Source organism: Mauremys mutica, chromosome 9 (assembly GCF_020497125.1).
Source record: "Mauremys mutica isolate MM-2020 ecotype Southern chromosome 9, ASM2049712v1, whole genome shotgun sequence".
Taxonomy (NCBI): Eukaryota; Metazoa; Chordata; order Testudines; family Geoemydidae; genus Mauremys; species Mauremys mutica.
The window spans coordinates 83740808-83764304 of NC_059080.1; the positions used below are offsets into that span (position 1 = coordinate 83740808).

At 43.7% G+C, this 23497-nt stretch overlaps 1 protein-coding gene across 5 annotated transcripts in view; it reads right to left on the reverse strand.

Moving 5' to 3' along the window:
- IFT80 (intraflagellar transport 80) overlaps positions 1 to 23497 on the reverse strand; it is a 159578-nt gene that overhangs the window by 111742 nt on the left and 24339 nt on the right. For all 5 annotated transcript variants that reach the window (XM_045029617.1, XM_045029612.1, XM_045029613.1 and 2 more), the window contains exons 4-5: positions 9282 to 9392; positions 6735 to 6803 (exon numbers count right to left, since the gene is read on the reverse strand). In XM_045029617.1, coding sequence (XP_044885552.1) covers positions 6735 to 6803; positions 9282 to 9392 — 180 coding nt within the window. The remainder of the gene's footprint in view (positions 1 to 6734; positions 6804 to 9281; positions 9393 to 23497) is intronic.

Here is a 23497-nt window from a genome sequence, read left to right on the forward strand (position 1 = left end):
TGGTCACCATGTCCTGCAAGGTTTTAGACTAGTAGATCTCAACCTTACACCGAGTTTCTACAGCTTTTGACAGCAGTAGCCTTTCTGTAGGTCCACAGAGAATATGTTTTTTTGCAATCTATTCAACTAGATCACTTCAGTGACTAGTTCATTCAAAGTTAAGAAACCAATCTAGTGCTAAAAAGCAGGAAAGCTTATTTTCCACTAAAAATCTAGGAGTAAAAACAAGGAGTGAGAGTATGAGATCTAGTAGTCTAAAACTGTAGGTGACACATGGGGAGGGGCAGGGAATATGGGAGTCAAGTGTCATTCCCCCAGATTTCTGCTTGGCCTGCCAGGTTAGAGGGGGAGAGGCTCCCTTCTCCTGCTGCACCTGGGGCCCAGCATGCTCGGCCCCTCTTCCTCGCACTGGGCCTGGGTGGGGAGCAGGAGCAGCCACTGCTCACACTGGCCGCTCTGGGTCGCTGCTCTGTACAGCACAGTAGCTGCCTGAGATAGATTAAGAGAGCATGGCTGGCTCTCTTAATCTATCTCAGGCACCTGCTGAGATGTGTCCTCCCCTTCAGATTGTGACCCCACACGAGTTGTCTATGTCTAAAACCTTGAAGGATATGGTGACCAGAAACATCAGTTACATTTGCTAGACTCATAGACTAATAGACTTTAAGGTCAGAAGGGACCATTATGATCATCTAGTCTGACCTCCTGCACAATGCAGGCCACACAATCTCACCCATCCACTTCTATAACAAACCCACTAACCACAGATATGTCCTTAGTTTTAAAAGTAAAACATTTTGATAATGTTTTTCTTATGTATCAAGCACATTTAAGATAACTTTACTCAATAAAAACATAATACAATGATGTTTTTGTACATTTTTAATTGAATTTGAATTTCCATCCAAATATAGCTTGACACAAATTGCAAGCAAAAATTTAATCATCATCTAGTAAAAAGTTAAGCTATATAATTGTTTAAATAAATGCGTATGGATATAGAGTGACCTCCTGGTTAGTAAAAAGAAGGACCAAATTTAGTGCAATGATTATATTTAGCTGCAAAACAACTATTTTAATAGTTATGAGCCAATAAGCATCAACTTATCTTTAGGAAAATAACTAAAAAGTACAAATGCAAAAGGTGATTAAAATCTATGATTTAAATAAAGGTTTCACCTGATTTAAATCATGAATAAAATTGGTGATTATATCACTTTTTATTTAAATCAACCCATCTTGACTAGTGGCAGAACAATACCACAACTAGCATCTTCTCTTAGTTTCCTCAAAGTTGTGGGTATTTTGGGGATACAAGGAAAAGCTAGAGGTCCATGGGAACCGAAAATAATCTGATATGAAGCCTTAGATCGCACTTCCTTTGGAGCAATACATTTGGCAGTAAGAATCCTTGCAAACAGGTCCACCTGTGGAAACCACTATCTCTGAAGTCCTTCTGGATGTCTTCCGGTCTCGAGGGACAACTTGTGGTTCCCAGGCCTCTACTAACGCAGTCTGCCAGTGTGTTCTAGAGGCTCCGGAGTTGCGGACCCACTGATGTAATGTGATGTTCAAAGTACTAGTCCCAAAGTCTCAAGAGGGGAGGATTTAGTACTTTTGCCAGTTGATGGAGTGCACCACCGTCTATTGTTCATGAGGACATGAATCATCAGGCCTTTGAGTAGGGGTGGGAAGGCCTTGTATAAGAATCTGATAGCCTTGAGTTCCAAGACATTTATGTGGAGGGTGATCTCCTGAGACAACCATCTCCCCAGAATCTTCAGCCATGCTATATGAGTTCCCCCAAACCTTGAATGGAAGAGTCCATGGCCAGTATCTTGGCTGGCTGTGCCAGTAAGAAGGACATTCCTTTATATACCTGGGTTGGATAAAACCATCAGTTTAAGGAGGAGAGAACACCGTAAGGTTTGTAACCAGTGGTGCATGGTGGGTCTTTTTGGCAGATATATAGATCTCAACGACCCATGAAGAAGGCATAAGTGAAGTCACGTGGCAAGTCCTCATCTGAGTGCTGAGGTGAGACCATAATTGATTGATTTAGTCTATTGTAGTAAGAAATCTATTGATGGAGATCAACATCAGGGGCAGGTGTGAAACAGAGGCCAACTGGTGCCAACTTCCAAAGAGGTCACTTTCTGTGTCAGCAACACTTATTAGGCCTGAAAAACTCACTACACATAACACATTACTTTCATAGTATTTACCTATAAAATAGGTCTGAGGCAGTGGTCCCCAACCTCTTTTGTCTAGAGGGCGCCAGACAACGAGCCATGGAGGACCGTGGTGGTGGACGAGCATCCGCCGAAATTCTGCCGACAAGCGGCAACGTCAGTAGGTGTCGCCGCCAAAATGCCGCCGACAAGCTGCGTCATCCAGAGGCGTCGCCGCCAAAATGCCGCCGATTTTCGGTATTTCGGTAATGCGGCGGTATTTCGGTGGCAACGCCTCTGGATGACACAGCTTGTCGGCAGCATTTTGGCGGATGCTCGTCCGCCGGCCAGTACGCGGGTACACTTAGACACCCCGGTGGGCGCCATGGCGCCTGCAGGCACGACATTGGGGACCCCTGGTTTGAGGTATCAAATGAAAGCTCATATCATACTGGTCATCATAAGCATTGGAAGATGTATGTAAGGTCAATGTGTAAGGAGTCATATGTACTTTCCAAAAATGTTTTAAACTGTGTCAACAGGCAGGGTTGGCAAGCTGCTTTTACCAAAGGGACATGGAATCACCCGCCTCAATTCATATGTAGATCAAGCATTGTAAACACAAACACAAAATAGGCCTCATTTACATGTGAAAGTTAATAGGAGAAACAGGTGGGACAGGGTGGACCCAACACTTCAGGAGGAAAAGCACAGGGAGTCATCCTGAGTCTGGGGGACAAAAACAGTAGACTTTAGGGAATAAGAGGATGGCACAAAGACCCCTCATTTATTCTGCACTTGAGGGGATAACCAGGCAGTGAAAACAGGATCTCAACCAACTGCAGTTTAAATGCTGCAAGAAAGAGCTTAAGTGACAAATTACTTTAGACAACGTAAGCCTGTTAAACTTAAGTGTTAGTCTAGTAGAAGCATGTTATACTTTTGTTTTATTTGTGACCTATTGTTCTTATTACCCTCAGCTCACTATCTCTTAAATCTTTACTTTTGTTAATAAACTTATATTTGTTTTTACTACAAATAGATTACAGTGCTGTGTTATATTGGAACAGACAGTTGAATCAAACAAGCTGGAATGTGCATGTGTGTTTGTACACTATTCCCTTGAGGGGGGAAGAGAGAGTGTGTGCGTGCATGCACTATTCCTTTGGACGGAGGGAAAAGAGAGAGAGAGTGTGTGTATACACACACTATTCTCTTGGGAGTAGTGAACCTGTTAACTACTGTGAGTGCCCAGTGATAGGAGCTGGACACTTAAGAGGGGGCACTTTCAGAGTGGCTCAGGACCTGGGTGCACCTATAGTTAACCAGCAAGGGAAAGTAGGGGCAGGCAGACTTCTGAGGTGAGTGCTTGAATGGCTGAAGGGCTGACCATGTCGGGGAGCTGGCATCCAGCTACCACAAAAAAGATTCCCTCACACTGGAGGAAGGGGAGTAACAAAGTGACTTTCAGTCCAGGGCACCCTGAGAAATGGTCACAATTATTCCAATTTTACATAAACCGGTTTTGTAAAACAGATTGTATAAAGTCGAGTGCATGCGGCCACACTAAGCACATTAATTCGGCGGTGTGTGTCCATGTACCGAGGCTAGCGTCGATTTTCGGAGCGTTGCACTGTGGGTAGCTATCCCGTAGCTATCCCATAGTTCCCGCGGTCTCCCCTGCCCACTGGAATTCTGGGTTGAGATCCCAATGCAAAAACAGTGTCGCGGGTGATTCTGGGTAAATATCGTCACTCAATCCTTCCTCCGGGAAAGCAACAGCAGACAATCATTTCGTGCCCTTTTTCCCTGGACAGCCGTGGCAGACGCCATAGCATGGCAATCATGGAGCCTGTTTTGCCTTTTGTCACTGTCACTGTATGTGTACTGGATGCTGCTGACAGACGCGGTACTGCACTGCTACACAGCAGCATTCATTTGCCTTTGCAAGGTAGCAGAGATGGTTACCAGTCATATTGCACCGTCTGCCATGCCATTGTAAATCAGTCGTTCTGTACCGTCTGCTGCTATCATGGGTGCTCCTGGCTGGCCTTGCTGAGGTCGGCTGGGGGCGCATAGGCAAAAATGGGAATGACTCCCCGGGTCATTCCCTTCCTATGTTTTGTCTAAAAATAGAGTCAGTCCTGCCTAGAATATGGGGCAAGTGTACTAGAGAACCAGAGAGCACAGCTGCTCCATGTCAGAGCCCCAAAGATCCCACAGAAATGATGAGCTGCATGCCATTCTAAGGGGTGCACCTGCAACAACCCCACCTGTTGCTTCCCTCCTCCCCCAACCCTCCTGGGCTACCGTGGCAGTGTCCCATTTGTGTGATGAAGTAATAAAGAATGCAGGAATAAGAAACACTGACTTTTTAGTGAGATAAAATGAGGGGGAGGAAGCCTCTAGCTGCTATGATAGTCCAGGCAGTACAGAATCTTTTCTTTAGACATGAAAGGGGGGGCTGATGGAACTCAGCCCCCAGTTGCTATGATGAGGATGGTTACCAGCCATTCTGTACCACCTGCTGGGAATGACCAGGAGTCATTCCTATTTTTACCCAGGCGCCCCCGGCCGACCTCACCGAGGGCAGCCAGGAGCACTCACAGGATGATGACGAGGACGGCTATCAGTCCTTTTGTACTGTACCGTCTGCCACCGGGGAGGGGAGGGGAGAGGATGCTGTGGTTTAGCGCTGCAGCACCCCGTCTACCAACAGCATGCAGTAGACATAGGGTGACATTGAAAAAAGGCGAGAAACGATTTTTTTCTCTTTTCTTTCGGTGGGGGGAAGGGTGTAAATTGACGACATACACCCTGAAACACCCGGGAAAATGTTTTTGACCCCTTAGGCATTTGGAGCCCAGCCAAGAATGCAAATGCTTTCCGGAGACTGCGGGGACTGTGGGATAGCTGGAGTCCTCAGTCCCCCTCCCTCCCTCCATGAGCGTCCATTTGATTCTTTGGCTTTCCGTTACGCTTCTCACGCAGCACTGTGCTGAGTCCCTGCTGTGGCCTCTGTCTATCATAGCCCAGAGATTTTTTCAAATGCTTTGTCATTTCGTCTTCTGTAACGAAGCTCTGATAGAACAGATTTGTCTCCCCATACAGCGATCAGATCCAGTATCTCTTATACGGTCCATGCTGGAGCTCTTTTTGGATTTGGGACTGCATCGCCACCCGTGCTGATCAGAGCTCCACTCTGGGCAAACAGGAAATGAAATTCAAAAGTTCGCGGGGCTTTTCCTGTCTACCTGGCCAGTGCATCCGAGTTCAGATTGCTTTCCAGAGCGGTCACAGTGGTGCACTGTGGGATACCGCCTGGAGGCCAATACCGTCGATTTCACTAACCCTAATCTGACATGGCAATACTGATTTCAGCGCTACTCCTCTCGTCAGGGAGGAGTACAGAAATCAGTTTAAACAGCCCTTTATATCGATATAAAGGGCCTCATTGTGTGGATGGGTGCAGGGTTAAATCGGTTTAACGCTGCTAAATTCGGTTTAAACGCATAGTGTAGACCAGGCCTAAGACTCATAACTTGTGTTTCAAAATTGGCATTGCCCCAGAGTCCAGGATGGAGAGGCAATCAAGGAGGAAGCTGAGGCTCATCTGCACTGGAAATGCTGTCTCTTTCTTAGGAGCTTCAAGACATGCTGTTGTGGATAGTGTTGAGTCTAGTGCCTACACCTATAATGTTGTAACTGTTGTCTCGGGAATTTCCTCTTGGGAGCCAGGACACACAGGCCCAGAGATTTCAGTGCAACCCACAAATCTTTTAAAGTATGCAAGACATTGTTGGTGCTTCTGTTAAAGAGTTTGTTACCCTCAAAGGGCAGTTCTTTTATAGTGACCTGGCCTCACATGGGATCCCTGAAGCCTGAACTAGTAGAATCTCTGCATAGCCAGTGCAGTGGCCATTGATCTGAACATCATATTGGACATGTCAAGAGCCATTTGGAATTGGAGCAAGCAGGGACCCTGGGGATTTTTAACTTTTCTTTGCAACATGGAGCACTGACTGCCTGCTGATACCATCTCACCCAAATCATTCTCACATCTAATCAGTTCCCTGCCATTGGAGGGGTCCTGGGCACTGTCACCTGTTTTCTGCCTGTGGTTCAAAACAATTTAAAGATCCCAAAGACTGAAATGCTTTAGTCTAACCCAAGTTATTGAGCTCAATATAGGGGTAACTGGGTGAAAGTTAAAGGTCTGCGATATGCAGGTGGTCAGACTAGATGATCAAATTGTGGTTTCTGGCCTTAAACTCTATGGAAGTATGAAACATTTCTGTGAATTTAGTTTCAAGATTCAAAATGGTGCCTACAGTTTTCAGATGCGATAAGGCTTTTAAAGAAGGCTTGCCTCTGAAAGAATACCTGATCTAACTTCCGGTGAAGCCAACAGAAAAATTCCCTTTGATTTTAATGGAAGTTGAGTCAAGCCCTAATATCCTGATCTAAGCAACTACCACCAGATTTAGGGGAAGACACTAGAATATATTATATATAGCTGAAATTAAACATTTAAAACCAAGCTTTAGAAATAAATTAACTTACCTTGCTGTGCTAAAGTGGATCTTAGCATTCCACTTTTAGACCAGATTTTTATTTGTCCATCTTCACCAACTGTAAACAACAGAAAGTCATCATGTTTCTTTCAAAATTCAAAAAAATTAAAATATATGACATTTTAAAATTTAGATACACTTAGGGTTAGTTCTACTTATTTATTCATTTATTTATTTGCTAATTAGAAAGAATGTGTCTTATGGAAAACATATTTAAACTGCTTTTCTGCTGCTGTCATCGCAGCTTCTCTTCCACCCAGAGTCCTGTGGTTATCTTGTCTGACAATGCTTTCTAAGAAGGGAGAGCTCATAATTACCCAACTCTCCCCTAGCTACACGTCCCCTATTCATCATTACTAGTACTGCTAATTTGTTTACAGTTCAGTAAACCACACCTGATATCCTTAAGTTGCTGTAGATCAAAAGAGAGTAGTATCAGGCCTTCGAGGTTAAACTGGTGATTTATACTTGGTGGATGGTGAAATTTGAGGATAAAGTTTGTAGGAACTCTCAACTCTAAAAGCTTGATTTCCATAATTAAATTGCACATTCCCAAAAATCCTAAAGTAGGGAGTCTGAGCCTTTTGGAGTATTTCCTCATTCAATGTGCACCTTCACAATATGCATATCCACTATGCAGCAAAGTTTGTATAAACACACTGCAGCCTACATTCATGCCAAGTGTTACTTTAAAGTGCTATCATCATTAAAAATGTACAGCACAGTTCTAGTTGCAAAGTCTTCTAACTCAGATAGTTGAAAATAAATTATCACCAGAACACAGAGTCACTTCTACTCCACGAGGACTATTCATCTGCCAAATTTCACTTTTCCACTTACAACAGATTTGGCTTTTGAACCATTCAAAAACAGTTACAAGAACATTCTTCTTCTGCTTCCTTTTTGTTTGAGCACTGGAGGGATTTTGGGGGGCAAGAGGGGGGATTTTTATTTATTGTAACTTTCTACTCAAAAACAGCCAAACTTTTTGCTTACTGTAACAGGGTGCTGGCTAGGAGATCCAAGCCAGGCCCCTGTTACCCAGCTCCGCTTAAAAGGAGGATTAGTTAGGACTGGCTGGGGAGGCCACACCCTAATCACCTGAGGGGATGCATCTGTGGGCCTGAGTGGACAGCCTGCTATATAAAGCTGGCTGGGAGGAAGCAGAGGGGGAGAGACAGGAAAGGGAGGAGCAAGGAGCTCTAGATCCCTGCTGGCAGGAGAAGCTAGTGGTCTCCCATGGTGTTGGTCTATAAGATATGTAAATAGTAGGTGGTGGGGATAGGCACGAATAATAAAAGAGCACTAGTGCATGTACTTTGGAGTGGTCTCTGAGTTTGTGGAGGGACCGGGAGCAGGCACCGCTACACTTACGTTTCTAAAAACAGAGAGATTCAATGTGAGTGGAGTCCAAGATCTGAAAAACGCCAGTCCCAAAAAGTGAAAAGTCTCAAAAAGCTGAGCAACTCAAGATGGGTTTAAAGTGGAAACACTTAGGCAATCTTTACTACAGTGGTCACTAATGTGTGCATGTGCGTGCCCACACATTAAATGTTTAATATACAACATAGTAACTACCTAGAATGTAAGCTAGCCAATGATAGTGCTATTTATCTAATTTCATAAGTAAAAAATAATTAACCAAAAAAGTATAAAAGTACAAAAAAATGACATTTAAACATTTGAAAATTAACATTTTACATTTTCAATAATTACTTCTGATTGGCTTATGCATAAAAAAAATACTATCAGAATTAATTCTTTTAAACTGGTATTGATGAGTTATCACTGCATAACTATCTATTAACCATAAAAACATTACCTTCACTGTAAATCACTGTTCTTATTTTTAAATTCATTAATTGATTCTGTTAAATTCATTAAAATCAACAATGTAGTGTCCCTATTCTTGAATTACTGCTCTTTTTCTTATGCATTTAATGCTGGGTCTCTTGTTTGTAGACTCATAGAATCAATTTTATCTATCCAAATTTGGTGTAACTGCAATTAAGTTTATGAAATTTCAATCTGCAGCTTCTAAATAAATGTCAAGGATTCAACTCAAAGTTGCCTCTATACAAATTCAACCAGATTTATCCTTCAGAGGGAGTAATTACTTGTATTCCATAAACTGAATTGTTTAATAACTTAAGTGCTTGTCCATAAGGCGATTCAGTAGGTAGCAAGCTGGGGTGTGAATCTACGATGCACCAGCCTCCCGCACGCTAAGTGGATGTGTGGACCCCGCCACCACAAAAATAGGAGTAAATCAAAGTGCACTATCTATGGCACTTTTTGTGCCTGGCAGCAGGGTCCACACAGCCACTTACTGCGTGGCAGGCTAGTGTGCTGTAGATTTATGCCCTGGCTTGACACGCACTAAGTGGCCCTGTACACAAGCCGTGCCCCTAATACATAAGTGGTGTACCATTCCCTTCTTTTGAAGCTATTTAGCATATTAACCTCATATCTTTAAATTATGGGACTTTTTATTATTTTATTTTCCATCTTTAATTCTTTAAGGAAAAACTCTTACCTGTAACCAACGCTGTTCCTTCATAATTCCATCTTCCTGCAAGTACAGCTCCACAGTGAGCCTCTACACTTTTTTCCACTCTTCCTATTTTTGAAATCAAATGGAACTTGCCTAAACAAAGTTAAGTTAGAAAATTAGATATCTTATTTATGTATGGTGCCCATTACCATAGCATCTTGTTCTCCAAAGTTTAAAAAACTGATTAAAATAAAAATACTGTTTACATATGATGGTTAAACCCCATTATTTCATAGGAACATAGGAATTCCCATCTAATCTAGTATTTTGTCTCCAATTGGCCAGCACCAGGAACCTCAGATGAAAGCACAAGAAACCTCCCAGTCCCTAATTGCTAGATTAGTTTAAAAACATAAGCATGAGGTTTACTATATCTTAAAAATTTAGGTGAGCATTCACTATAACTCTGAGTATTCTTGATATTCACATATGTCTAATCTCTTTTTTAATCTTGCTAGCTTTTTGTGAAAAAGTATTTCCTTTCATCAGTTTTGAAATTGCCACCTTAGTAATGTCCATTTGTTCTTGAGTTGAGACAGGGAGAATAGAAGCTCACAATCTACCTTCTCTAGACAGTCATTATTTTATCTTGTCCCCTTTTATTTTCTCCTTTTTAAGATAAACAATCCCAGTCTTTTCAATTTCACTTTTCACACGTCCCTGTTCACTTTAGTCACCCTTCTCTAAATGCCCTCTAATTCTGTAATATCCCTTTTGAAATAGGGTGAGCAGTACCATATGCTCTATTCTAGTTGAGGCAGCATGTTTGATTTAGATAATGGCATCATAATATTACCCAAATTATTCTCCATCCCATTCCTTATGGATTGCAACAGTTTGGGTTGTTTTCTGTCACAACTGTACATTGATTGAGCCAAGCTCAATTTAGCTGTCCATATTGATGTCCAAACCCTTTCCTCTCCTGATACGATTGAGAATCCTGTACAGTATATGAATAGTTTAAATGTTTCCCTCCAATGTGCATTACTTTGCATTTATCAACATTGAACTGCATTTGATACTATGTTGCACATTCAGCTACCTTGGTTAGGTCCCTCTCAGTTTTCTCTGGACTTGACTAACTTAAATTAGTTTGTGCCATTTCACTTCCCCAAAACTATAATACATATGGAATTAACACTGAATCAAAAGAGCCTCAAACCAAGGAATTCCTACTTCTGACCCTCTCTTATATTTGAAAGTCCACGCAGCACCAAAGGGTAAAAGCTGGTACAAACTGAATATCATGCTGGAGAGTGCCCTTCTCTGAGGAATTAAAATTGTCTAAAATGTGGGTCTGTTCTGGACATTTGGGGCCCGCTTCCACTAAAGGCATTGGCAACACTTACTACTGACTTCAACAAAAGTACAAACAGGCCTTTCTTTCCAAATGATATATCCTGTTTAATCCAGAATTTTTTACCCAGGCATGCCATGAAGAAGATCAGCTTCAAGCTGGACCAAAGATCAGACCAAGGAGGAATTGGAGTCCTGAAACAGCCTGTACAATAACTGGCTTAGAACTATACAATGACCCAAAGCTAAGTACCTTAAAAACTAAACTAATGCTAAACTATATTTTAAAAATATTTATATAGTACTATAACTAATACAAATAAAAAGAAAAGAAAAATAAGAGCAGGAACAAATTATCCTGAAAAGTAGCTAAATAGAGCAAAGATTCCAAGACCTGCTGTCTGGAACAATAGGAGCAACAGAGGGAGCCAGGGGTTCCAATCCCTTAAATAACTTCAAATTAATCATTTGTATCTGTAAGATGGAATACGCATGACCTCAATGATCACTGTTTTCTAAATAAGTCTAGGGCTTATTGGACTTTTCCCCCAAGAGCGGGGACCAGCAGAAGCAATTTCTCGAGGGGGAAGAGAACTGTTGTTCTTCGAGATGTGTTGCTCATGTCCATTCCATTGTAGGTGTGTGTGTTCACCACATGCACCAGTGCCAGAAGTTTTTCCCTCAGTGGTATCCATAGGGGACCGACTCTGATGCCCTCTAGAGTGGTGCGCGTATGTACCCGTATAAGGGTGCTGCCGGCTGTCCCCTCCCTCAGTTCCTTCCGGATACTGCTGAGGGAAAAACTTCCAGCACTGGTGCATGTGGCAAGCACACATACCTAATATGGAATGGACATGAGCAAGCACTCGAAGAAGAACTAACTAATTCTAACTTAACACCAAGGGAACTATTAACTATGCAAATTTTAACAACTATATACAACAAATTTGCTACTAGACACAGTTGAGATAGAAAAGTATTCTGAGGCAAGGAGACGTTCCAGCACTGTCACTGGTAGTAACAAGGAACTGAGGGAGAGGGGAGCCAGCAGTGCCCTTTATACTGGTGCATACGCGTGCCACTCCAGAAGGCACCAGAACTGGTCCCCTATGGATACCACCAAAGGAAAAACTTCCGGCACCAATGCATGTGGTGAGCACTCACACCTACAATAGAACAGGCTTGAGTAAGCACTCGAAGAAGAAAAGTTATTTTAGGCATTTTGTTTTTTGGTCATTTTTCATGTCCTGGCTCTATTTTGAATTTACCCCTGCCTGCAACAACAGGCTGCCTGAGTTTCCATGTACAGATCTCAGCATGACAGGTGTATCAGATTATTTGTTAAAGACCTCTACCTGAGGGCATTACAGTGTTATAATTTTAAAGGCTGTTATGCCACAATCCAGCTGAGCTAGATAACAATACTATATCTTTCACAAATTCCAGCAGTACAGCATAGCATATATTTCTAGCATTAGGAAGCAATAAGACACCAGACTTTAAGACTATCCCTGGTCAAGGACTGACTACTGCAAGCGTAAAATTTTTGTTGGATTTTTTAAGTAAATAGCAGTAGACACTGTTGGACAGCTTCTCAAAGGTTTGAAATATTAAATGTTGTGCCAGCAGAAATGGATTAGTGGGCAGAGTTCAAATAAGGTGGTCAAAGGAGGGAAATAAATGCAGTTTATTGCATGCTTGTATACAAAAAGGAATTTATTCTTTGGATAGCTTGATGACATGAGTATGTATATGCAATCTCACAGATACAAATGTTTACCTAGTTAACTGTGAACTGCCTAGAAGGCAATACACACATGAAGACATCTGATAACATCATTGTAACCACAACAGCAAAGTTTAAGTGGTTTGTGTTATAACAAGCCTGAAATATGTTTAATCATATTCACAGCTTTCTCATGCTTTATTTTACATATTGGACTGGACAAACATTTTCAGTCTTTAAATAAGTCAGTAACAAAGACAAAAAATAACTGAAAATACTTTAAAAAACAGAGGGTTTTCTGGTAGATGTTTCAGAGAGCAAACAACAGGAACAAAGTGCTGTTGATCTCCATAATATTATGCAAAGCCTCTATTTGAACATAGGCGTTGAAAATGCTGTTAGAAAATGACAAAATCATATATAAAACATCCATCAGTTCTTCTATGTGTTCATTTTTTTCCCTTAGAATCATAGACATTAGAAAAGAAAAGGACCTATTAAGCCAGTGGTTCTCAAAGCCAGTTCGCTGCTTGTTCAGGGAAAGCCACTGGCGGGCCGGGCCGGTTTGTTTACCTGCCGCATCCAAGTAGTGGGACGGTGACAATTGTGAAATACAGTTCTTCATTGGAATTCAAGTCATGAACTATTACTTTTAGTTTTTGCTAGCTCAAAGTGGGACTTTTACACGTTTAATATCAATCTAAAGTATTCTATCTGTATTTCTTTTTATTATTAAGAGATTCTAATGGGACCAAATTTTATGTGTTTTGTAATCAAAATACCAAGATAAATATACAGACTTTAACCATGGAATATACAGTTTATTGTTTATAACCATCAACTATAAAATTGTATATTTTAAGTAATTCTTTACATTTAAAGGAAAGCTACTGCCTGAATTATAAATCAAAAAAATTTGGAGACAGATACAGATGAGTACAATTGTACTTAGTGAAATAGAATCTACTCCAAAAAATGCAGTTTGAAACAAAGATTGTTAATTGAACTAGAAGCTAGTTGTTCAGCAACAGTTGGATGACAGGAGAATTTAAAAAATAGTTTTCAAAGAAATGACTAATAGGTCTCCTTGAGACTGATATATTTCCTAAATGCACCATTTTATATCAGTCTTACCTCTGTGTGTAAAGTCATCACTGAAGAAAGTTGTTGAGGTGATAATTCCCAGGATTGTATGAAAATTACATTTAAAGACTCTGAAGCTAGCTTTTCTCCCAGTTACTGCCCGAGCTTTCGCAGGGGGGAGAGAAGAAAACAAAAAGGGCCTCTCTGGTGCGAAGCAAAGGCTCCAGGTACTGGGGCTATCTTATGCTGTACTATATCCAGCCAAGCCAAAGATGGAATGTGCTGCTCCAACATTTTCCCATTGTGGAAGACAGCTTGGTTGTTTGCAGTGGTGAGCTCCAGCCGGTTCGCAGTGGTTCGCGCGAACCGGTTGTTAAATTTAGAAGCCTTTTTAGAACCGGTTGTTCCAGGACAACCGATTCTAAAAACTTTTAAATTTAACAAAGGTTCGGGCAGCTGTCTGCCCGGCCCCGGCCCCAGCTCACCTCCCCCTCTCCACTGAACGCTCCGCCCTCCTTCTCCTCCCCTTCCCCTGCTTCCCGCGAATCAAATGTTCGCGGGAAGCCTGAAAAAAGGAGCAGGCAGGTAAGCCGGGCGTGTGGGGGAGAGGGCGTGACGGCTCCTCCTGGCCCTGGCCGAGCGCCCCAGCCCGGTCCCAGCCAAGCACCCCCGGCTCGGGCTGGTCCCGCCTGCGCGGCTCGGACCCGGCCCAGCTCGGGCACCGCAGCTGCGGCTCCGGTGCCGGCCCGGGCCACGGAGTCGGGCCGCACGGCTGCGGCTGCGGCTGCGGTCCCGGTGTCGGCCCGGCCCGGGGAGTCGGGCCCCGCAGCTCCGGCGCCGGTCCCGGTGTCGGCCCAGGGAGTCGGGCCCCGCGGCTGCGGCTCCGACCCTGGCCCCGACCCCGGCAGGGGTAAGAGGCCAGGTCCAGGGCCGGGACTGGGGCGGGGGAGGAGGGGTTGGATCGGGCAGAGGTTCTGGGGGGGCAGACGGGGATGGGGAAGGGGGGGTTGGGTAGGCGCCACGTGGGAGTTCCTGGGGTCTGTTGGGATGGTGGTGGATGGAGTCGGGGCAGTCAGGGGACAGGGAGTGGGGCAAGTTTGGCAGGGGGTGGGGTCCTGGGGGGGAGTTAGGGTTGGGGGTCTTGGGAAGGAGTGGTCAGGGGACAAGGAGCAGAGCAGGGGGGGTTATGGGTTGTGGTTTCTGAGGGGGGGCAGGATGTGGGTGGGGGGTGTACTCACTGGGCGGTTCCCTACCGGGTCTTCGGTGGTGGGTCCTTCAGCCGCTGGAGCCGTGCCGCCGAAGACCCAGTAGGGAACCGGTTCCTAAGATTTTGGCAGCTCATCACTGGTTGTTTGCACACCATAAACTCATTAAAGCAGCATGGACAGAGAGATCTTGGTGAGCAAAGATTAAATATTTTTAAACAATTTTGTTTCCACTTTGAATTCCAGTCTTTCCCTGTGCAAACATTCATATGATAATACTTGACTACTAGCCTGCTGAAGGTGGGGTTTTGTGCATCTATTCCTAACTCGTGGTTAACTAGATCAAAATTATTATTTCATGTTTGTAGAACCTGAAACACCTCACCAATATAATTTTACCCCTATTAAAATCTAGAAAGTAATGGGGTTGATTAGAGTTAATCTTAGAGAAAGGTACCAACCAGTGTGCTGTCGTAGACCATACTAAAATATTTTTGTTTATCTAAAGGAGTACACTTTGTCTGTGCCTGGGAATAGAGAAGAACAGCATATATAGGGGAACATAACAAAATCAATGACTTGTCATATATAGACTTAAGGAAATTAATTAGTTAAGAAACTGAGTAATAGGATCCCTGAGAGATTGGAGGCAGGCATTGCGTATCACTCAGAGTTCTAGACACTGATGTGAAGGGACGTCTCGGCAGGAGACAAAAGCCCCTGGGTAGTGTATTGGGGCATGTGTACTCCATGTCCCATAAGGGATGCATCTGTAGTTATGACAACCGATGGGACAACCTGTAGAAAGGGGACCCCAGAGCAAAGGTTGTGAGACAATGTCCACCAGTGGAGGGAGTCCTTGACTCTGGGAGGTATGTATAAAAGTTTGTTCAGACCATGGACATTCGGTCTGTAGACAGTGGACATCCAGCTTTGGAAACACCTCATGATGAGGCAAGCATTCCTCACTACAAAAGTGCAAGAGGTCATGTGGCCTCAGAGTTGTAGGCAAGCTCGTGCAGCCACTTGTGAGCTGTTGCACAGCTTGGGAACGAAAAGGTTGATGGTGTTAAAAAGGTGGAGTGGGAGATATGCTATTACTTTGCATGAGTCGAAAAGTGCTTCTATGAACTCCAGTTGTTGGGTGGGAGTGAGTGTAGATTTTCTTTGCTCATTCGCAGACAAGAGCATGGAAACATTGGACTGTCTGTTGTGTGGACTGAATGGCTTCTTAGAGGGTCCTGGCATTGAAAAGGCAGTTGTCGAGGTAAGTAAAAATTATGATTCCCTGCCTTCTGAGATGAGCTGTTACGACTGTGAGGAGTGTGGAAAAGACAAGAGGCACAGTCGAGAGGCCAAAACATTGGACCCTGTACTGGTAGTGTTGTGAACCCAGAACGAAGCGAATAAAACATCTTTGGGCAGGATGTATGGTCACAGGAGTATAAACATCCGGCAGGTCGATCACTGAAAACCAATCTCCCTGCTCCAGTGCTGGAATTATGTTTGCAAGAGTCCCCGTTTTGTTTTGTTTTTTTATTTTATTTAACAAATTTATTGAGGCATCTGAGGTTGAGAATGGGTCACCATCCCCCAGTTTTCTGTTGTGTTAAAAAGTAATGGGAGTAGAAGTCTTTTCCTCTGTGTTGGTCAGGCACTGGTTCTACTGCTCCTAATTGGAGGTGATCCATTTCTTGGTGAAGCAGTTGTTCATGAGAGGGGTCCCTGAAAAGGGACAGGGTGGGGGGACAGGTGGGGGGCAAAAATAGGAAGGGAATGGGCACTGAAGTAGGGATGATGTTTTCTATACCCCTCAATCACATCTTCAAATGTGCTTATTAGTGGGAGAGAAATGACATGTAGCTGATGAATTGGTAGGGTGATGTTGATATCTTGGTCACTGACGCTGCTGTTCATATGGTCTATGACTTTGTTGAGTATATGTTGGGTAGTATGGATGTTGATAAACTTGGTATCTATATTGTCTCGTCCTATTTGCAGGGGTTTGGATACTGAGAGACCGTAATGTCACTCTCGAGTCCCTCATGGAGTGTAGCACATCATTGGTGTTACTGGCAAATAGTTTTTCACCATCAAAAGGGAGATCTTTGATGGTATGCTGAACCTCGCAAGGAAAAGATGATGATGAAAGCCATGAAGCTTGACACATCATGACTGCTGTAGCAGTGGACCTCGCAGCTGTATTAGCAACATCAAGCGCAGCTTGTAGTGCGGTACGGGAGATGGTTTGTCCCTCAGAGACTATGGCTTTAAACTGATGGGGTTTTTTGTTGTTGTTTTTCTTTGCCCTCTGGAATATCATCAATAAAGTCCATGCATTTCTCATAATTTTTGTGGTCATATTTTGCCAGAACAGCCACATAATTAGATATCCGGAATTGTAATGTGAACGAAGCATACACTTTACAACCAAGCAGGTCCAGCCTTTTACTGTCTTTATCAGTTGGAGTAGACCTGGGAAAATGGTGTTTGTTCTTTTGGTTAGCTGCCTCTACTACCAATGAGTTTGGCGCTGGGTGAGTAAAAAGGAACTCAGAGCCTTTGGAAGGTATAAAATATTTCCGGTCAGCTCGCTTACAGATAGGTGGGCTAGTAGCTGGTGTCTGCCATATGGTTTTGGCAGGATCCATAATGGCTCAATTTATAGGTAAGGCAATCTTGGATGTGGAGGAAGGTTGCAGGATGTCAGTCAACTCATGTTGGTTTTCAGAAACTTCCTCCAGATTAATCCTCAACTCGTTGGCAACTCTTTTGAACAGGTCTTGAAATTTTAAGAAATCATCCAACAGTGCTAGTGGGGGAGGCAGTATAGCCTCATCTTGTGTGGATATGGGCTCCACAAGGGTTAGGAAGCATGTGTAGCATGTTCATCCAACTATGGAGTAACAGCTTGTTGTTGTGTCTCATTCGTAACCGTATGCACTGGTGGTGACGAGGTGGCATTGCCCCTATTTTTGGCATCTTGGTGATCATAGTGGAATCTCTTATACGGTGCCCATGAACCCCAGCATTACCACTGACCGGGGAAGGGCATAGGTGGTGCCATCCACGGGTTTGTATACCAGGGAGGGAGATCTTTGATGAACGAAGACCTAGATTTTCTGTGACCAGTGCTGATTTGGGTCTGTAACTGGGAGAACTGGTATGGTGAAAAGTCTCCCTGCACTATGGCTTCCTCATCACTAGAAAAGTGAGATACAGACGGTGACAGCTGTCGGGACCGCATGCAAATGTCTGGAGAAAAATAGGTGTCATGTAGAGGTGACTGTAGGTTAGGTGACACCTGTAGGTCCGGTGAATGAATGAACTGCGGTGCCGGAGAGCCTGTGTGAGATAAACCCTCTGTTAGGATTGCCTGCGGCGCTGGAGGGTTGTTTGGCACCGACAGTCTCTGCAACGTAGCGCTCAATGCATGCGCTGAGGTCACAGGTGCCAGGGAGGTAAGCGCAGCCCGCATCTGTTCTGGCAAGGTCATCTGTGCTGGCACTGTGTCCATTGCAGGGCCGGATAGTGCTTGCACTGTTGCCACAGCCACAGGTGGGATTAGTGTGATGCCAGGGGACCTGGTGCAACAAAGGTGCTGAGCTGGGGGAAGGTCTCCATAGAAGAAATAGACCTGCTCAGCAACCTTTTTGCTTGCAATGTTTCCCTTCTGGGTGAGGGAAGCATGTGTTTTCTTTTTTTGTCCTTTTTGGAGGCGGGAGGGCTGCGGTTCACTGAGGAGCCCGTACCTAGGTCAGAAGCAGGTCCAAGTGACTTCTGCATAGGAATCATTTTCAGTCGGAGTTCTCTGTCTTTATGTGCCCTGGATTTTAATTTGGAACAATGGGCACATTTTTGAGGAATGTGGGACTCCCTCAGGCATTTTATACACTGGGAGTGACCATCCAAGGCCTGGTCTACACTAGGGTGGGGGGTCGAACTAAGGTACGCGACTTCAGCTACGCGAATAGCGTAGCTGAAGTCGAACTACCTTAGTTCGAACTTCTTACCTGTCCAGACGCCGCGGGATCGAAGTCCGCGGCTCCCCCGTCGACTCCGCCACTGCCGTTCGCGGTGGTGGAGTTCCGAAGTCGACGGGAGCGCATTCGGAGTTTGAACTATCGCGTCTAGATTAGACGTGATAGTTCGAACTCCGAGAAGTCGAACGCTACCTGTCGACCCGGCCGTAAGTATGGACGTACCCCAAGATAGGGATGGCGTTCCTGCACATAGTGCACCGCTTAAATCCTGGGGAGCCAGGCATATTAGCGTAGGCTGGAGCCTGAGAGGAACAAGTGGGAATGATTTTTTTTTTATTTTTATTTTTTTTAAGGGATGAACTTATCTAGTAACTAGAGAGCTAAACTAAGGAGAAAAAAGATGTAGAATGGGTAAGAGAAAAAGTTTTAATGAGTCTGCTGTAGGTCCAACTCCAGCTGGGGATGGTAGAGAAGGAACTGAGGAGTTCAGCCGCGCATGCGCACTATTAAGACAAGATTGGCATGTGAGGCAGGCTCCGCGCATGTGCGGCCAATACAGGTACTGCTGTAAAAATCTCTGAACAACGGTGCAGGGGCGCACCGACACCTACAGTGGAGCACCCACAGGGACACCTCTCAAAGAAGTAGTAATTTCTTCCATTCCACTCTGTTCTGATTAGACCTCAACTAGAGTATTGTGCCCAGTTCTGGGCGCCACATTTAAGGAAAGATGTGGACAAATTGGAGAAAGTCCAGAGAAGAGCAACAAAAATGATAAAAGGTCTAGAAAACATGACCTATGAGGGAAGATAGAAAAAATTGGGTTTGTTCAGTCTGGAGAAGAGAAGACTGAGAGGGGACATGATAACAGTTTTCGAGTACATAAAAGGTTGTTACAAGGAGGGAGAAAAAATGTCTTCTTAACCTCTGAGGATAGGACAAGAAGCAATGGGCTTAAATTGCAGCAAGGGTGGTTTAGGTTGGACATCAGGAAAAACTTCCTAACCATCAGGGTGATTAAGCACTGGAACAAATTGCCTAGGGAGGTTGTGGAATCTCCATCATTGGAGATTTTTAAGAGCAGGTTGGACAAACACCTGTCAGGGATGGTCTAGATAATACTTAGTCCTGCCTTGAGTGCAGGGGACTGGACTAGATGACCTCTTGAGGTCCCTTCCAGTTGTATGATTCTATGATATGATACAAGGAGCTGTTCCAGGAACTGTGGGATAGGCACCCAGAAGGCATTGCAAAAAAAAATTTAGAATGGCACTAGTATGAATGCCAGGGAAATGCAAGAATTCTTAAACTGAATCAACATGGCTAGTGGGCTAGTGTTAACTGACTGACTGACAGCCATTTTTGCTTATATTGCTTTTCTCCCACTGGCTCAAATCCAAACCATTAAATTCTAGACTGGAAATAGCACTAAAGTAGCATCCAGGTTGTGTAGGAATGTGGATACTGATTTCTAATCACATAGTTATGGACGGAGATATACGGTATAAGAATAAGATACCACTATGTGGTATCTGAAAGAGCAAAATTAGCTGTTGGTAAATGCTCACTTTTTAAATTGCAACCACTGAGTGCAGCTGTACAAATGTGATTTGACAGAAGTTATGTAATAATAATATAACTTTTATCTCTCTAAAAACAGAGGGCCAAACTTGTTTCTTTTTTCATGTGAATGGGGTTTCTGTGGGATAAATGTGGTATACATTTGGCCACTTAAAATACTGCAAAACCTTTAAATTATGCACATATTTTTTAAATCCACTACTATATCACTGAGATGTTAAAGGAAACCCATCATATTTGTAAGATCCACAATAATCATGCAAGAAATCACGCCACATAAAACACTGCAAAACCAGCAAGTGAATGTTTTGCTTCATGTTTTTATGGCTCCTACAAATACGATGGATTGTCTTTATTATCTCACTGATATAGTTGCCAATTTTCAAAATAAACAGATACTTACAATTCCTAGATTATCAGATTTTGACCCTGATCTATTCCATAGGTTCCTTTATAATGAATGCTTCATTTGCAATACAAGCTGCAGTTCTCATCATGTTAGTACACAAAAGACATAGGGGAAAAGATAAAATCAGCAGGAATTCAGGATTTGTAGGGTTTGGTTATGATGAATGCTTTGCCATGTCTGAGTACTATAATTTGGTTGGAGGACTGAGGATGAAAGGCAACATCTTATTGAGGTATATAAAATCCATAAAGGAAGTGAAAAAAATTGATACCAAACTATTTGAGACCATCAACTGAAAACCAAACACTGTAAATTGTTCTAGGGTACCAAATCCTAATAGTTCTAGGGTACTACCCCTAAGAAACCCAAGATTTCTTTAGATAAAGGTTGGATTTACTTAAAAGTGATTGCCAAAGTAGCAACAGAAATAGCACAAATCACTTCAAGACATATCCTAAATTTTGAGTGCTTGACTTTGCAACCTTAATAGTGTTCTTTTAACATCATTTTTGTGTGTTATATATATATATATGATATATAGAGAGTCAAATTTCATTGGATGACAATGTCTTTTGTCATTCATTTTTCTATATGTTCCTAATGCAGATGAAAACAACTACTGCAGTTTTCTAAGTTATATTATGATTCCTCTTCCTCCCAACATGGAATTTTTTTCAGGATCAGTAACACTGATTTCAGTATCAGAGGGGTAGCCGTGTTAGTCTGGATCTGTAAAAAGTGACAGAGTCCTGTGGCACCTTATCTCGGGGACTCTCTTTTAGCCTCACCACCCCCACGAACATGATACAGTTCTGCAGTGATCTGGAAGCCTACTTTTGCTGTCTCTGACTCAAAGAATATTTTCAAGATAACACTGAACAGCGCACAGATACACAGATACCCCCATACCAACAGCACAAGAAGAAGAACTCCACTTGGACTCCTCCTGAGGGTCGAAATGACAGTCTGGACCTATACATAGAATGCTTCCGCCGATGTGCAGAACAACATTGCTTGCCTCATAACCTAAGTCGTGCAGAACGCAATGCCATCCACAGCCTCAGAAACAACCCTGACATTATAATCGAAGAGGCTGATAAAAGGGGTGCGGTTGTCATCATGAACAGGTCTGACTACCAAAAGGAGGCTGCCAGACAACTCTCCAATACCATATTCTACAGGCCACTTTCCTCAGATCCCACTGAGGAATATACTAAGAAACTGCACCATCTACTCAGGACACTCCCTACACTAACACAGGAACAAATCAACATACCTCTAGAGCCCCAACCGGAGTTATTCTATCTACTACCCAAGATCCACAAACCTGGAAACCCTGGATGCCCCATCATCTCTGGAATTGGCACTCTCACAGAAGGACTGTCTGGATATGTGGACTCTCTACTCAGACTCTACACCACCAGCATTCCCAGCTATCTCCCAGCCACTGATTTCCTGAGAAAACTACAATACATTGGTGATCTTCCAGAAAACAACATCCTAGCCACCATGGATGTGGAGGCTCTCTACACAAACATCCCACTCACAGATGAAATACAAGCTGTCAGGAACAGTATCCCTGATGATGCCACAGCACAACTGGTTGCTGAGCTCTGTGACTTTATCCTCATGCACAATTATTTCAAATTTGGTGACAATATACACCTCCAGATCAGTGGCACCGCTATGGGCACCCGCATGGCCCCACAATATGCCAACATTTTTATGGATGACCTGGAACAACGCTTCCTCAGCTCTCGTCCACTCATGCCCCTTCTCTACCTACGCTACATTGATGACATCTTCATCATCTGGACCCATGGGAAGGAGACTCCTGGAAGAATTCCACCATGATTTCAACAGCTCCCACCCCACCATCAACCTCAGCCTGGACCAATCTACACGGGAGGTCCACTTCCTAGACACCATGGTACAAATAAGTGACGGTCAAGTTAAAACCACCCTATACCGAATACCCACCGACTGCTATGCCTACCTTCACGCCTCCAGCTTCCACCCCGGACACACCACACAATCCATCGTCTACCGCCAAGCACTGAGGTACAACCGCATTTGCTCCAGCCCCTCAGACAGAGACCAACACCTACAAGATCTTCACCAAGCATTCTCAAAACTACGATACCCACACAAGGAAATAAGGAAACAAATCAACAGAGCCAGACGTGTACCCAGAAGCCTCCTGCTGCAAGACAAGCCCAAGAAAGAAACCAACAGAACTCCACTGGCCATCACCCACAGTCCTCAACTAAAACCTCTCCAACGCATCATCAGTGATCTATAACCCATCCTGGACAACGATCCCTCGCTTGCACAGGCCTTGGGAGGCAGGCCAGTCCTCGCCCACAGACAACCCACCAACCTTAAGCATATTCTCACTAGCAACCACACACCGCACCATAGTAACTCTGACTCAGGAACCAATCCATGCAACAAACCTCGATGCCAACTCTGCCCACATATTTACACCAGTGACGCCATCACAGGACCTAACCAGATCAGCCACATCACCGGTTAATTCATTTGCATGTCCACCAATGTAATATACGCCATCATGCTCCAGCAATGCCCCTCTGCTATGTACATCGGCCGAATTCGACAATCCCTACGTAAAAGGATAAATGGACACAAGTCGGATATTAGAAATGGCAATATACAAAAACCTGTAAAAGAACACTTCAACCTCCCTGGAAACACAATAGTAGATTTAAAGGTAGCCATCCTGCAGCAAAAAAACTTCAGGACCAGACTCCAAAGAGAAACTGCTGAACTTCAGTTCATTTGCAAATTTGACACCATCAGCTCAGGATTAAACAAAGACTGTGAATGGCTAGCCAACTACAAAAGCAGTTTCTCCTCCCTAGGTGTTCAGACCTCAACTACTAGAAGAGGGCCTC